The following is a 17684-nucleotide window of genomic DNA, read 5'->3' as shown; positions in this document are numbered from 1 at the left end:
CTCAAATCCAAGTTTTCCAGGGGAATTTCTCATTCCATGTCATTTATCAAATTTGCAGTGTAATAGTATGGTTTCATACTGCATTCCATTTGTCATAGGACAAAAACTCAGATTGAGACACCAACTCCCCCACTGCCAGATTACATAGTTGGTTTTTAGTTCAGAACATATGGTCCTGCTGCCTGTTAGTTGGTAAGCCAGCTAATGTGTCTGTCCCATGGACTGTACAAACTGATCAAAGCAACCAAAGACATTTGGACGATTCAGATGCAGCCGTCAACGTATGCTGCTGCTTCAGTTAGAGCTTAGTAGTTCAACATCTGATGTTAGCTAGTGAGTATACCACATTCTTGTTTCTTCCTTTCGGATTGCCTTTCAGCATTTTAGCTACTAAAAGGAAAAAGTACCTCTAGACAACCAAGTGGATGGTTTTTGTTTGAAGAAAATTAAAGATAAAGGGAGAAAGATCACCAGGTGAGCTTCAACGAAGGCACTAGATAGACCCCAGACTGATCATTTGCCATTTGGTTGTTTGCAAAATTTTAAGAGCCTCATGATATTTCATAAAGATCAGGTATCATCTCACTGAATTCTTTTTAAAAAAATGCTGTTTTAGCTTCCTCTTTTTTTTTCCCCCACATACTCCCCATTTTTTAGTCATAAACAGCCCATTATGGATTCCACTGGAAAATGCAAAGATTCGAGGGACACTAATATATGCCCAAGTGGAAGGCTTGAATAATCTGCCAATGCCATTTAGCCAGGTTATTACAATTTTTCTACCACCCTGAATAATTAAGAGTGGCTTGTCATTGACCAAGTCCTGTCATTTCTGGATGCCATTTTTGACACTATGCATGGAAGTTATACAGTGGTTATTCACAGCATGCTTCTATGAAACAAAGTTAATTACACATTTTTCTGAGATCCCCTGGGGTGAGAACAGGGTATCTTCTTTTTTCTTTTTTTAAGACAGAGTCTCACTCTGTCTCCCAGTGGTGCGATCTCAGCTCACTGCAACTTCCGCCTCCCAGCTCAAGCAATTCTCCCACCTCAGCCTCCCAGGGTGCTAGGATTACAGAAACGAGCCACCACACTCAGCCCAGGGTATCTTCTTTGCTATCAACATTTAGATTTATGAGAGATTCTGCTATAGAGATATAATTGCCCCTCGCCCTATTCCTATGATCTTCCACCTAGAAAAAGAACCTTTAATAGAAACTCCTAGCTACTCTCTTGCACAGAAGGTAGGAACAAGGCAGAAAAGATAATCCCCATGAAAATAATAAAAGAGGATCATCTGGGAAGTAATACTAGCTAGCCATCATCATCATGAAGGGCAGGGAAGTGAGGTGAAATTGAACTCTGGGGTGAACTGAGAAAGTTGGAAACTTTCTATCCAAGTCTCAAAAAGAATTTGTAATTATGGGTTATTATTTTCTTTATATTATTTGTATCTCTATGAAAGGGAAGCAGGGTTGTTTAGCCTTGGAGTCAGGGTTTCTGATCACAGCTTTGCGCATGTTGGCTGTCTTAATTTTGGCAATTTGCTTAACTTATCATAGTTTTTGGTGATCAGATTGGTGTGAACAATAAATACTTTTCTGTCAGATTTGATTGCAGCTGTTAAATAAGATACAAAAAAGTGCTTTGCAAGGAAAGTAGATTAATGCACAGGCTAGATAATTTTAAAAATGAAATACTCAATTCTACTTTTCTTGGTCTTTGGCGTGGTAGCTTTCTTATGTATAACTGAGAATTTATAAGGCACTTCAGCCATAAACAAGTCATCCTAATAAAATGAAACCAAACCCCTAATTAACCCAGTAAAAAAAAGACAAAGATCACTGTAGAGGAGAATGGGAAAAGAGATAGAACCAGAAAAATAGGTTATGGGAAAGTCTCACAACAAGAAATGAACCTCTATAGGAAGCCAAGAATTTTTCATGACAGCAGCAAGTGATTGATGCATCCAGAAGGTTCTGGTTTAATCATGGACAGCCCTGCTTGGCTGTCTTTGTTGTAAAAACACATAAACCACCATGATAAGAGGTTATGCACTGTTCATATATGTCAGGAGGGATGTCTTTAAAACATCCATCTTTATGTAAACTAACCCACAGCAGATAGGACTGGGAGAAAGCAATTAGTGGTGGCAACATATACAAATGTCGGGGGAAGCATGGGCTTTATTTCAGAGTCAACGTAATGCATCCCAACTGTTGACTCTGCCTTATAACCTGTCTTTCAGCTGGAGAGAGATTAACAACAAAGGCTTATCTGAAGGGTTGAAGGGTTTTACAGCTAAGACGCTGAAGTGCTATTGACAGTCCAAAAGTCGTACATGATTAATGAAGCCTTAGGAAATGGAACTACAGACCCAAGGTGCTGCTTCCTCCAAGATATGTGTTGGACTGGTTGCCTTAGCATTTTAGTGAGGTGACAGCAGTGCTTAAATACATCGATCATGGGAGAGTTACCTTTCTGCCCATGCTCTTGGGGGATGCTCCATTTCCCATCCAGAATGAATTTCATAGCCCAGGCATTGAATTTTAAAATGGCGATTAAAAATCAGTTAAGTATTAAATGTCTGTGATAGCTCTGGAAACTACTCTATCACATGAGACCAGAGACTTTGGTTTTTCTATCAACTATCTTCTTGCCTTGGTTGCAGACTTGATTTTCTTTCTTTCTTTTCTTTTTTTTTTACATTTTAGCATGTGATTGCCATTTCTTTTCTTTCTTTATCATTATTATTATTATTTTGCTTAGCTTTTGTGACATACAAAAGTGCTATGGCAGTGAATTTTTTTTTTTTTTTTTTTGAGACAGGGTCTCAATTCATCACTCAGGCTAGAGTACAGTAGTGTGATCCCAGCTTATTGCAACCTCCACCTGCCAGGTTCAAGCAATCCTCCCACCTCAGCTTCCCAAGTAGCTGGAACTACAGGAACATGCCACTACACCTGGCTAATTTTTATAATTTTTGGAGAGACAGGGTTTCACCATGTTTCCCAGGCTGATCTTGAACTCTTAGGCTTGTCAAGCCATCCACCTACCATGGCCTCCCAAAGTTCTGGGATTATAGTCACGAGCCACTGTGCTGAGCCATAGTGCTATGGTAGTGATGCTTCCAATTAGTGAGCTGGACTGGGCTAAAGCATCATCATTCATTCATTTGTTCATTTAGCAGATATTTATTGAGTATCTACTAGATGTCAGGCATTACTCTGAAGGCTGTAGATATTCTCATAAACCTGAAAAAGAGAAAATTCCTTTTCTCCTGGAGCTTATGTTCTAATGGGAATATAAACAACAAACAAATGAATAAGATAATTGAAGGTTCTCCTAAGAAGGAAATTTTTAAAAATGTGATGCAATTGGGTGCATTGGGACAGGGAAAGGGAGGATTTCAGTTTGTATGGAGTAGTCAGGAATGAGAACTATTCCAGGGATAAGAAGTCAGTTAGTCAAAGGGCCGGGAGTGAGAATTCCAAGCAGAACTACCAGCTCCAAGGTATTTTGAGTTGCATGTGCAAAATTTTGCTAACAATGTGAGTTTTAAAGTTGACTTACTTTTTTCCACAGTTTTGCATTCTGTTGGCACTTTAATTCCAGTCGTTATGAGAAATAGAATTTTTAGGTTTATATGGCACGTTACACCGTATATCCACATATATTTAAGCCCTTTGGCAGAACCCGTTTCTGCCAAACCCATTTCAAAACACAATTATCATAGCAGGTTTTCATCTTTTACTGAAGTTTCAGTTGCTTCCTGTAAGAATAAAGAAATGCATTTTCTCTGACTTTAGGTGTGAGATAGAGTACATAGGGTACCTGGACTTTCCATGGAATGGTTTATACCAAACTTATAGACACACTGGAGACATTTCTGACTTTAGGTTTAGTGTTGGCTGACGGCTTTTAAATGACATTATTAAGGCTCACACAGATTTCATATGGATATGTAAATACTGGCTTGTCCTAAAGGGGCTACTTTAAATCCTGACATAAGCCAGCAACTGTGTTCTCTAAACTACTCAAGAATTAAATTTTAGTCTAATCCATGGGAGGAAAGAATTAAGATATGTGGAATTACTGGAATTTTCTTTTATGCTTGGAATATTGCCGTTCTTAAATGTCACATTGACAGTATGTGGTTCATTTCCAGAAGCTTGTTTTTTTTCCCAGAGAAGAGCACATGGTTGGTGAAGGAAGATCAAGATTCCTTTTATAATACAACATGATATGATGTGATATTTTATAATATGATATGATAGTCCTTTGTATCTACTATCATGTGGCTATAGTTTCTTTGGGGCTTACTGCTGTCAAACTCCTGTCAACTGAATGTGAGGTGACATCCCACTAGAAAATAATAATTACCCATTGTAGCACCTTTCTCCGGTACTTGCTATGTGATGCAGAAAGTATTTCACACCAGTGAAGTGAATGGATGTTCATTAAATGTATCTATAATGGCAAGAAATTCAGGGCCCATTTCTTTCAGAGCAATGAGAAACTCAAGAAATAAGCCATATGTCTCATTTTATTCCCTCCTTAGTCAATAAAGGTAGGTCTAACTTGGACTTTAGCAGCCAGAGTTGTCACCTGGGCTATATACATAGGTTAATCAGGGGTTCCTGGACTGAGCTTTTTAGATAGGCTCAGGGTGTGCTTTTAGTTCCTAGAATTACGTGCAGAAATCTGAGGGTGCCAGAGAGCATCTTCCTAAAAAGAAGATGCCTTGCTTTCATCATATTTTCAATAGCACGAAATGGTCTGAAGGTCAATTTTAACGGCCACCTATTTTTGCAAATAAGTTTTCTTGGAGCACAGCCATGCTCATTTGTTAAGGTATTGTCTATGGCTTCTTTGGAGATAGAATTACAGAGTTGAGTAGTTGCTGCAGGGAGCAGATGGCCCATAAAGCCTAAAATATTTATTTTCTGGCCAGATCATAAAATTTCTTTACAGAGAAATTATGCTGGCCCCTGTGCAAAAGATTTATAAACTAAAGATTATTGCATTTGACTTCTATTTCTGGGATTACCATTAATATCTGGGCCACTAAATTATATTACAAATGTAAAGGGCATACTAAATATGAAAACTTTAAAATAGTTGAACATGCTATTTTCATTTTTGGGTGCAGGCACAGAGAGAATCCTGGGCTTATATGTGAATTTCATGGGAAATTTACAAATACAACCAAAAACGTGAAGGAAGGATGTTTATGTTCCCTTAAATACACCTCAGCATTTGATTAATTTATATTAGGTTGGTACAAAAGTAGTTGCCATTAAAAGTAATGACAAAAACCACCATTACTTTTGTACCAATCTAATATTTTAGAATGTCTTGATTTGGGTGAAAAAATTAAAATTAAAGGCAAAAGCTGCTGTTCCATAAAGACTAATATGGAAAATACCTGTCTACCTTTAGAAATGTTAAAATTAAGCTTCTTCAGAGATAAAGTTTTCCCCAGAGATAAAGCTTTCATGTCTGAGTAAATCACCTCCTGAAATCGAGGTGGAGGAAGAAAAGTGTAATAACCAATCCCAATTTGATAAAACCTTATTTGATAGAACCCACATTTCAAATTCCCAGCCGTCGCTGGTTACACAGCTGTAAAAACAGGACAAGGCAGGTGCTTGCTCTGACATCCACTGCACATATAATCCCTATTTAGTTTCCTTGAGTCTCTGCCTTTTTCCCTAGGTTCCCTATCCATTCCTGCAACTATCTAGGCACCTATCAGGAAGTTATCAAAATGAATAAGAATATTTTTCCTCTCTCCTCTAAAGCAGGTGATAAACACTAGATACACCATAAATGTTTTTTGAATAAATGAATGATTCACAATCTCTCCCAGCAGAAGTAACCACTAATATTTTATATATAGCCCTTTCTACTTTTTCCAAAGTAATTCTAAACCATGAAAAAAAAGAGGCAATTGAAACAAACTAGTTACACTGAGTTACTACTTCACAGGTATAAAGCTAATGAATCTGTATGTGAAAAGTTGACTAGTACAGCTTTGGCTCGGAGAAGGCTGCATAGTTCACACACTTCATAACACTGGGTATAAGATGCATTAAAGGACTTCATTAGTTTTTAATTCATTCATTCATTGACTTATCAAACATTTTTTGAAATTTCTGAACGAGGAACCATGGTAGAAAACAGGAAGTGATAAAGACATCTATTATTATTATTATTATTATTATTATTATTATTATTATTATTTTGAGACAGAGTCTCACTCTGTTACCCAGGCTGGAGTGCAATGGCGCGATCTCAGCTCACTGCAACCTCCGCCTCCCAGGTTCAAGCGATTCTCCTGCCTCAGCCTCCCAAGTAGCTGGGACTACAGACGTGTGCCAGCACACCTGGCTAATTTTTTTTAATGTATTTTTAGTAGGGACGGGGGTTTCACCATATTGGCCAGGCTGGTCTTAAACTCCTGACCTCAGGTGATCCACTTTGGCCTCCCAAAGTGCTGGGATTATAGGCGTGAGCCACTGTGCCCGGCCAAGACATCAATTCTTGAGGAGCACATATACTGGTGATAGAAACAGACATGGAATGGTGTCTAAGTAGCAAGACACCATTATATGTTACAAACAAAGCGGGAAAGGAAATAAGGAACTGAAATGTCAAACAATGACATAAGCATAAGGACTGGTGTTATGCCAGTCCTATATTGAGGCTAGTAGTGGGTAGTTTTGGAAACAATAAAATCTTGCCATTCACAATGACCCTCAAGCTACCCGATGGGTGTATGTACTCAGTAGGTTGATTCAGATGTGGAGACTAGAAAATTAGAACAAGTAGAACAGTTAGCCCTTTTTTGTTATAAACCTCATATTTGTAATTGGAGACTTACTCGCAGGTGGACATATTTCTGATGACAAAGGCAATCACTGTGTCAGAAATTTAATTGCTTCTAAATAGCCAGACACAGTACTTACATAAATGAAAGAGAAAATAATCGGAGTTAGGTTTTTTACTTCTGGATGCCTTGTATTTATTAAAAGAGAGCTCAGATTACTCAGAATACCAGTTTTCTCTTCTTTTTAGCCATCTCTGTAGGTAATTGTTTACTAAGATGCTGCAGTTCGGTATAACTACAGGCCCAGATAGGCTTTTGGCTATATTCAAGCCCATATTTGTTTCTCAATGTTTTGAGAATAGAATAATTTTATTCCTAAAGAGGAGATGGGCCCTCCCTTTAAATGAGAAACACACTTATATATTTGTAATCTTTTAATTGGCAGGAGTTTAAAAAAAAAAAAAAGAAACCACAATCCCACAAGCACAGCATACCACCATTATGATTTTAATTTGTAAAGCATGTGTCCTCTCCCAGGTTTTTTTCCAGACCAACATCATAGTCATATTGGATGGATTTTCTATACTTTGTTTTCCCCTCTATCATATGACTTCGTTATACTCCAATTTCGAGGCAGCGACGGTGTCCCCACAAAGCTGTCACTCTCTATGATAGCAAAGCATAAAACATACGCAGTACGATTCACTAGCACTGAACTTGAATTTGCCTAATTCTCAGTCTTGAGCATCCAACCCAGAGCCTTCCTTCAGAATCGCTGCCCACAGGAAGAAGGCTGCCCTAGCTTAGCACGTGTTTTTGTGCCAGCCCTCCATTTTGAAATCCTGCAGCATCTTTGTCATTTTTTTTCCACGTGGAAGTGCTATATCTCTGAGTCCTGAAACCATTTAGTTTTCTGCTCCATTTCTTCTCTGTTTAGACACTGCCGTGCCCCGTCCTACATACTAATTACTGACTTTTTGCTTCTGTGGTGCTTGATTCATTGTGTCACATTTTCCCATGTGAAAGTGGACCAGGAACCTTGGCAAGGAGGTTAATGGATTTCAGAGTCACTCTTATTTAACCCTGGAAGTCACAGCAAAAGAAGAACCAATGACTGACCCATTTGATAAACCAAGCCCTGGTCAGCTTCAGCTGCAGACTAGTAATGGATTTCACTATGGTGGCAAGCATTACAGAATTAAAACAGGGCTGAAGATAGCGCTGTTTGCTTCTCAAACTGGCTGAAATTTTTCATTTTGTTATCATTATACCTTTAGTGAGGAACACATGGTGGAATAAAAATAACTCCAAATGGCAGATAGTACTTTTGGATTTCAGTCAAATTCTGTCACTAATTAGATTGCATGAACTTTCAGTATTATTAGATTTACTTTCCAGATCTCAGCTTCCTCGTCTTTAAAATAAGGGTATTTGTCCAAATGATTTTAACATCCTATGTAGCTCTTAGAGTCGGTGATTTTATGTACTTCATTTATTCAAAAAGCATTCATTTGTCATTATATTCCAGTTACCATGCTAAAAACTGTAAATGCAGTTTTGAAATCTAAACAAGAAAGAAATTTGTATTTTCTCTCTGAGGACTTATGTGAAGTAATCTTCCCTTTAATACAAATTTTACAATACTTTTGTGAAATGTTTTAAAGGTTTGCATTTTTCTAAGTTTCACAGGATGGGGAGCTGATCTTAATGCTTAAGGAGGTTGTTGGTAATTAGTCCTGAGGGGAGTTTGAGAAGTCCTGCTTACCTTGTTAAAATAAAGTCTCCAATAAGTGGCATAAAGAGAAAAGGAGAGTGAATTACCCTTATTAAATGTTACCACTAAAAAATAATTGGCCATTAATCACTGCAAGCTATGTAATAAATATTGAATATAATTTCTTATTTATAGGTTACCTCTTCCAATTCTATCTCGACAGCCATTTTGAACAGTATGTTTCATTGTGGTAGACTAGGTAAAGCTCATCCAAGTTCATGCAAGCCTCCTGTTCACTTTCTTTTCCTGAGAAACTTGTACTAATTTCCTGCAAAGTAGCCATTTCAATTACATTAGAAGTAGTATAGATAACAGTGATCTAGAAACCTCAAATTTTTCTTAAAACTCATTTTGCTCATCTCTTGGAAGACTGAAATGGGAAAGAAATAGCTTTCCAACTGTCAAACTGAGTAGCTATGTCTCGTTTGAGTGTGGCAGCTACCTTTTAAGCCTTTGGAACTGGTTCAGACCAAGAAAATTCCCTCTCCCTTCTCCCAGCCTGATTCTTCCACTTGAAGGCAGTTTGTGTCACAATTTTTTTGCCCTATTAAGACCAATCATGGCCGGGCACGGTGGCTCACACCTGTAATCCCAGCACTTTGGGAGGCCAAGGTAGGCCGATCACTTGAAATCAGGAGTTCAAGACCGGCCTGGCCAACATGGCCAAACCCCGCCAAAGATAGCAGGTGTGGTGGCACACACCTGTATTTTCGGCTACTTGGGAGGCTGAGGCATGATAATCGCTTGAACCTGGGAGGTGAAAGTTGCAGTGAGCTGAGATCACACCACTGCACTCCAGCCTGGGTGACAGAGCGAGACTCCATCACACACACACACACACACACACACACACACACACACACACACACAAATCTACATCAAGAAACAAGAGTTTCATCATGATCTATAGTCTTATTTTTTATTATTAATATTATTTTTGAACCAACCATTATGTTGTCGGTAATCAGTTGTTCTGTTTCATAACAACCACTGCCATCACCCATATTTCAGAAACTCTTTGATGTTGCTGGGAATGCACGAGTTAAAGGGCAGGAGGAGGGGTCTGGGAGCCTTGAACAAAACCCCTGCCATCTAGCCACAGCTGTATCTTCAACATCTCTGCAACCGCGTTAAACCAGTTCCTACTAATTACCCATAAACAGCTTAACCCTCCGCTGCCATGTTGAACTGCAGAGGCACATTTCTACAGTTCTGTTAATTTTATTTGCTATTGATGACATGCTCTACTTAGGAATTATAATTTACCTTCAGAAGTGGTGTATAACTATTAATTTATCAGAGTCTCACAACAGCCCTGGGAACTAGAATCACTTTCATTTTTTTAGATGATAAGATGGAACAGATAAATTATGATATTTTTCTGCCACTTCATAGGGAAAGCCTGGGCTTGGAGCCCATTTGCTGGAGAGTTGCTTCACATCTCAAAGTGACAACCGATGCCTTGTTTGTTTGCGCGGGAAAGAGAATGACACTCACGTAACAGCCTTCTATTGTATTGTTCTTTTAAAAGATCTTTTATGCTGGCTTGATTTGCTTTTTGCTTTCTTTGCCAAGTGGGTTTGCCTTGCTTTGGAGAGCTGCAGAAAATAATACAAACTCTGAGAGATTCCAAAAGGATATTTCGGTTCTTGGTGTGATGATGTGGTTTTCTTTCTCCAGGTCCACCGTCTGCTCCCCTGAACTTGATTTCAAATGTCAATGAGACATCTGTGAACTTGGAATGGAGTAGCCCTCAGAATACAGGTGGCCGCCAGGACATTTCCTATAATGTGGTATGCAAGAAATGTGGAGCTGGTGACCCCAGCAAGTGCCGACCCTGTGGAAGTGGGGTCCACTACACCCCACAGCAGAATGGCTTGAAGACCACCAAAGTCTCCATCACTGACCTCCTAGCTCACACCAATTACACCTTTGAAATCTGGGCTGTGAATGGAGTGTCCAAATATAACCCTAACCCAGACCAATCAGTTTCTGTCACTGTGACCACCAACCAAGCAGGTAGGAATTGAATCTACTTTATTATATGATCTGAATGTATATAGAGAAAAGGCTTAAAATAATGAATTATAATAAATTGCTATAATTGAAATAGAATCAATCAAGCCTAGGAGCTGCGTTATAATGTAAAAGATACTTAGGGGCTGGGCACAGTGGCTTACACGTGTAATCCCAGCACTTTGGGAGGCCAGGGCAGGTGGATCACTTGAGCCTGAGAGTTTGATCAAGACCAGACTGGGCAGCACGATGAAACCCCATCTCTACAAAAAAAAATACAAAAATTAGCTAGGCATGGTGGTGCAAACCTGTAGTCCCAGCTACTCAGGAGGCTCAGGTGGGAGGATTGCTTGAGCCTAGCAGTCAGAGGTTGCAGTGAGCTGAGTCACTCCATGCTGGATGGGATTCATCTCAGTCATTTGAATTATGATGTCCATGGCTGGACATCAGAGCACTTATAGATTATGTACAATTATAAAATTGATTTTTACCAATACAGAGTGCTCTTTTGGTATTTGTTATATTTTCTAACAAAAGCATTAGCAGCAATAGTTTTGATCTTATGCTTTAATGTAAAATATTATAAATGATCTAGGTGGGCCTATACTAGAACCTCCATGTACATCTTTGTGTCTATAGTTAACGAAGTTTACTTTAAGACACTTAATAGTTTTGCAGCTACTTTTTTCTTTTTTTCTTTTTGAGACAGAGTTTCACTCTGTCGCCCAAGCTGGAATGCAGTGGCGTGATCTCGGCTCACTGCAATCTCCATCTCTGGAGTTCAACCAATTCTTCTGCCTCAGCCTCCCGAGTAGCTGGGACTACAGGCAGGTGCCACCATACCTGGCTAATTTTTATTTGTATTTTTAGTAGAAACGGGGTATCACCATATTGACCAGGCTGGTCTCGAACTCCTGACCTCATGATCCGCCCACCTTGGCCTCCCAAAGGGCTGGGATTACAGGCGTGATTGCAGCTACTTTTATAGTTGATTTTGATTGACGTGGGGGCTGGGAGGGTGGGGCGGCCAGTCTCCTCCAATTCCTACATCACTTTCTGCTAATACAGATGACTAGAAAACATTTCCTGTTCATGAAGTGTTTCTACTGAGTTCATCGCAGAACTGTCATGAAATCTTGAATATCAAATATTTTGAAAATCTAGGTTTCTAGGCTTTCGCTTCTGACTTACTCATCTGTATTCCTTCCCTGAAAAAGTTACCACCCCTCCAGGAGTTTTACATTGCCGGCTTTTTTATTTCTGGAGAGTTAGAGAGGAGAAGGGAAACAGAGTTAGAGTGGCTTATTCTTTGTGAGGCTCTTGGGATAGAAAACATTGCCAGAAAAGGATTATAAATTGCCAACAATCCTATCGCCTCTAACTGCACTTTTCTTTTAAATGAATGTTTCAGTAAGTGCACTCAATAGTTTAGTAAAATATCTGTACTAATTGATCCTATAAGTGAAAACTATTCCAGTGTCCCAATCCAAAGCCATTATTTTTCCATTTTGCCCTGAACTCTTTGGAATAAATAAAAAGTTAAGACTTGGGGAAGGTTTTGAGCAGGGTCTAGAATGGCAAGTCTTACCAGAATGTATCTTCAGCTCTGCAAATGTGAACAGTCTTTTAAAATATCTAATGTGAACGGGTCATCCAGCTAGGCCTTTGTCTTTTAATTCTGAATTTTTAGGTTGTGAACACTGTTAGCAGTCATTAGTTTTATTTTTCTACAAAGACTAGTATGATTTAGGAGTTTTTGATAGAAACATGAGTACTCTGTGATTGCCAACATTTTATTAGTTCTCTTTTGGAAGAATGCAATGGAAATATTACATACAGATCCTGGGAACACGCATCGGTGCTGCTGATCTCTGTGAATTAGGAGCTGATGCAATGCAGAACGATTTCTGCACCGTCTGGAGAATCTGGTTGATGATCCAATCAGTATTCTTACATGCAGCCCCCTTCTACCTTTTTGGCTATTCATTCGCAAGCACTACATCATTTTCTTAACCGAATTAAAAGTAGGGATGGACTTTTGGAGCCTCATCTGTAAAAGGTGAAGTCATTCTCCTTGGCAGAGAAAAGCCTGTGGGAGACGTGCTGAGGACAGGCTTGGCTCCCACAGATTTTGGGGGAGACTTCTATGACTCCCTGTACACGTAGGGATTTGAGCCAAGAAGTTATATCAACACCTACTGGGGCAAAAGGTCCAGAGAGCGCAAAGAAGACACACTAAAATCCTCCAAAAGAAGAAAATGCAAAAACATTTCCGGGGGCGGGGTGGGGTGGGGTGGGATGAAGTTTTATTTTAAATGTAGGTATAATTCTTCTAGATTTAGGAGAAAAGCAGACAGAGAATTACTCTGACACAATAAGGTTTTCTTTGCCATGGCATGTAGTCCTGCCAAGGAGGTTTGCTGAACAGGACAAAATTCCAGCTCCTTATTTTAATTTTCATGAAGGGTAATGCTGGGAAGTTGTTCAAAATTAAAAATAAATCTTTCAATAAGGAGACCTCCTATGTGGCCAGCCAGAAAGCTTTCACTTAGTAGAGAATTGTATATGTGCAGAGCACTGCTTCATTATCCTATCATAATTTGAAGTTCTCTAATTCAAGTCATCAGGATAGTTTATCTTTGATTAACAAACCCTTTCTTCATAGTAGTGCAAATTAATAATGTAGGCCAAAATTCGGGTGAATGTAGCAACCGTAAACTCTATCAAAGCTCCCCTAAGCATATTTACATACACACAATTATGTTCTAATTGCAATTGCTCCTATCATTTCATTAAATTAAATTCCTCGAGGACCACTATAGGCAATGGTGTCTCACTCTATAAGGAATACATAGAATTAATGAATGTTAGCATTTAGCACCTGGAGGCTACAAAAGTGAGTGGTTCTCCATCTTTGCTCTGTTTTCACAGGGTTCTTTCTCTCATCAGTAATATGTTAAAAATGATAAATCAAATCAATCACGCAAAACCTGCTAGAATTCTTGGGTCCTATGTTCACCACCTTTGAGACTTTAAGAGTTGAGGAGCAGCTCCACGAAGGTGAGGTGACTCACCCATGCTAATGTCAGAGCCAGTACTAAAAAGCAGGGAGAATCCTACTCCTGAAAGTAGAAAGTTGCTTTCCTTTAAAATTAGGAGATAATGAATGGCATTCATGTATTCAGCTTGGCATTCTCCCCATTTATGAGACCAGATTATGTGAGTATCTGGGCATGGAGATGGAGATTGAACTGGGCTTTGATCATTTAATTGCAGAATGTGGTGTGAATGGGCCTGTGTTCTCACAGGGTTATTTAAACAATCCTAACCCAAATCTTACTCCTGGGTTCTTAGGGGCTTAATAAACACCCTTTTGCTCCCCTTCTGGGTTGAAAACCAGTTGACACAGAAGACAAAGGAAATCTGAATGTCTGTCAGCTTTTTGCTGATAAGCTGATGGAAGGATGTGAGCTTTATATCTGTGGCCAAAAGGGCTTGCTTCAGTGACACTTGCAGCCCAGCTGGCTACCTGCAGCCTCTCTGCCTGCCCTGCTAAGGTTGTTGGAAGGACACTCTGTGCAGGCAGACAGGTAGGCAGATAGGCAGATAGACAGGTCTGAGAGTGGGTGGAGCTGAGGACAGAGTACTTTTCCCAGATTCTCTAATGAGATGAGTCACTCCCAGCCTCACCCCCATGCCAGAAACAATGAAGGGAAGAGGTGGGAAAAGAGTAAGGGTGGGGGGTGTTACTTTTTCCAGCTGAAGTCGTACCCAGTAAAATTGGAGAAGAGGAAGCTCTTGGAGCTCCCCCAATAGTTACTTTTGTACATTACAGGCCAAAAGGAGGAAAATGAGATTCCAGTTTCCTTCATCTTTCATCCTGTAGCAACTGTTTTGTCTTTTGTTTAGAAGCAGGTAGTCCTGATGTTTATGAAAAATGGATAAGCAAACTGCTGGGTGATTTGTTTTCTGGATGGCTTTCCTTTGGTTTACTTTTACTTAAGTGGACCATCTCAGGTAAATTAATACAGGATGTGTCACTAGGAGGGAGAAATACTGTATAAATGAAACAAGGTTTTCTGGCCAAGCAACAGACCTGTGAATATTTTTTTTGTTGTTGTTAAAAAGGCTGTGATGGCAGCCAGCAGTAGCTTAATATCTCTGAACAGTTTTTTGCCGTTCATCTCCCATCGCCTTTGCTTGGTTTTCTAGCTGTGAGGCTGGACCATATTCTGGCGTTTTAAATCATTATGGACCCAACCCCCATGAATGGTGTTCCCTCCTCACCCCAAATTGCACCCAGGGCCAGTGTTGTCCATTTTTTATTTTTACTTTGCATGTGATGCTATTCTAGATACTTCATAATGGAAAGATCTGGTCATCTCTCTCTAGCACAGCTGTGGTGTCCTAGTGACAAACAAACATCTGTAGCATGCTTAGTTTGGAGGAGTTAAAATATTTGATGCATTACATAATTATTTAAACCAGCTAATCTCCAAGATCTTTTCCGTTTCAAAATTCTGTGATTCTAAGTATGTAACCCTGAGCTGTGGTCTATGAACCTGAAGAAGTAAGGCTTATTCTTCTAACATGTTTAGAAATGGTCTCTCAATGCAATTCTAAGAGTGGGAAAACATTCTCAAAATGCTTCAGCAGAATTATCACCTGAATTCTGCCTGCCCTCCTTCTCTCCAATTCCTTGCCTTGCCAAGGGATTTACGTTGCGGGGGGAAAACAGTTAAGATAGTGAACAGTTGTTCTAAATTGGGGGTGATTTCTGCTCCTACCCCTAATGGGCAATGTCTAGAGGCAATTTTTGGTGCGGTTGCATCTAGTGGGTAGAAGCCAGGCAGGCTGATAAACATCTTATAATTCACAACACAGCATCCCCAATCCTCCGCAATGAAGAATTTTCTGGTCCAAAATGTCCATAGTGCTAAGGCTGAAAAACCGTTCTAGCAATAGTTTTTAAGAACAGACTTCATAGCAGTGCCCACCATTTCAGGGTTCCATAGCCAAGTGGCCTTTGCTTGAGCTGGCCTGTGGCTGAACACATAGGGAAGATTCCACATTTCTCTGGCTCCATTGCCCCATGCTGAAAGCATGATGCTCCCGTTACTGTTTTCAGAGAACAGGCTGTTTTAAAGGGCCTTTCAAGGCCCCTCATGAATCCTGTTGTAGCTGTTTTGCCATCAGATGAACGGGCGCTGCTTGTTAGGCTGACCTTGTTCTCTAGGGTTGGACTATTAAGCATTAACTGCAAAATAATAATAATAATAATAATAATAAAATAAAGTGGCATTACACCTCATTATAATGCCACTGTGCCACATGTAGTCATTGTACAGTTCCATCTGTTTGTTGATTAACATTTATTTACAGTAAAATCAAATCAGTTAACTCTCTTTGTCAAGTAATGATAAATTTAATAAAACCAAAATAATGAATAAAGAAAAGAAATAACTAAGTGTAAGAGGCACACTGTCTTTTATTATTCAACTGGTAAGTTCCCATTCTTTCTCTCTCTGCCATCTTTTAATTAGGCATATTATGTTATTTGAGTGGGATAATGGAGAACAGTGGGAATTCTCATCCCCACTGGGTATAATTGCTACCTGTCTTCTAGATAGTAAGAGGAAAGCTTCAAGAAAATGGTGGGAGAAAGGGGAAAATCTTACAGCAATCAATTTAGGTAATATGCTGTAGGCATGGCAGAGCCAGACTTTGTGGAGTTTAAAGCTTAAACAACTATTGTGTGATTAAGGGTGAAAACATAAAACCCTACAAAATTACAAATGTCAGACTAGTAACAGAGCTTCAGAAAGGGTCCATACAAACTTCTTTAGCTTCGGTAAATAAAAATCTGCCTCTGACTGTGTTGAGATAAATGCAATTGTCAGACAACAAGACTATTGCGTAATCATCCCTAAAAACAGAAAGGACAAGGGAGAAAGATGAGATGTTGGGAAGTCCAGTTTGGCCTGAAATGAAGGTGTTGAAAGACAGGTTGTGACAGTGAGTGGTTCTGGCCCACAGTTAGGTATGAGGGGCACCTCTGGAGTGGACCTGTGTTGTGGTCTGAGATCAAAGGGACAAGCAGAAAGCACATTCCTGCTGATTCTGAGAATTGTTTTGGAATACTAAACCTAAATGAGATGATGTGATCTCGGTTCATGCAACCACTGCCTCCCAGGTTCCAGCGATTCTCATGCCTCAGCCTCCTAAGTAGCTGGGATTACAGGCGGGTGCCACCACATCCAGCTAAGTTTTCTATTTTTTAGTAGAGATGGGGTTTTCCATGTTGCCCAGGCTGGTCTCAAATACCTGGCCTCAAGTGCATCCATCTGCTTCAGCCTCCCAAAGTTCTGGGATTACAGGTGTGAGCCACCTCGCCTGGCCAAATGATGATATTTTAAAGGCACAAATGTTTGCTTCCTTTAGTGCCCTAAAGCAGGGGTCAGCAAGCTATGGCCCAAGGGCCAAATCCAATCCTCCAGATTGGGACAACCCACGAATATTGGCTTTTATATTTCTAATGGGTTCAACATAATAAAAAACAGAATAATATTTTGTGACATTTGGAAATTATATAAAATTCAAGTATTGGCATTCATAAATAAAGTTTTACTGGAACAAATTCCCACTCATGTGTTTATATATTGTGTAAGAGTGTTTTCACGTGACAATGGCATAGTTGAGTAGCTGCAACAGAGGGCAAATGTCCGGCAAAGCGAACATGGGCCCTATCTCGCTGCTGACACAAAATGTTTGCTGATCTGCTCTGGAGTACTAAATCAAGAAAGGAGACCAGTAAGAACAAGGTTGAGAAGCTATTGAAATACTGGTATCATTTGTGGAACATTGCTTGGCAAAGGATGTGATGGGTAACATTTAGGTAAATCTCACATTTGAAACAATCTTTCCATTTGGCAAGACACCTTATTTTGTAAAGGTTTTGACTCAGAAAAAAAATTAACTAAAATAATTAGGATTTCAGTCATAACTTTGCTTTCTTGAACCACAAATCTTTTCCCATTGGCACTCAGATTTAAATGGATT

General features: G+C 39.5%; 1 protein-coding gene across 2 annotated transcripts in view; it reads left to right on the top strand.

Annotated features, from left to right (window-relative positions):
- Positions 1-17684, top strand: part of EPHA4 (EPH receptor A4) — a 157410-nt gene that overhangs the window by 82206 nt on the left and 57520 nt on the right. For both annotated transcript variants that reach the window (XM_034955256.3, XM_034955258.2), the window contains exon 5: positions 10290-10628. In XM_034955256.3, the coding sequence (XP_034811147.1) occupies positions 10290-10628 (339 nt within the window). The remainder of the gene's footprint in view (positions 1-10289; positions 10629-17684) is intronic.

This window comes from Pan paniscus, chromosome 13 (assembly GCF_029289425.2).
Source record: "Pan paniscus chromosome 13, NHGRI_mPanPan1-v2.0_pri, whole genome shotgun sequence".
In the NCBI taxonomy this organism is placed as follows: Eukaryota; Metazoa; Chordata; class Mammalia; order Primates; family Hominidae; genus Pan; species Pan paniscus.
Note: the sequence above shows the minus strand (reverse complement) of the source record. Positions and strands in the feature narration are given on the sequence as shown.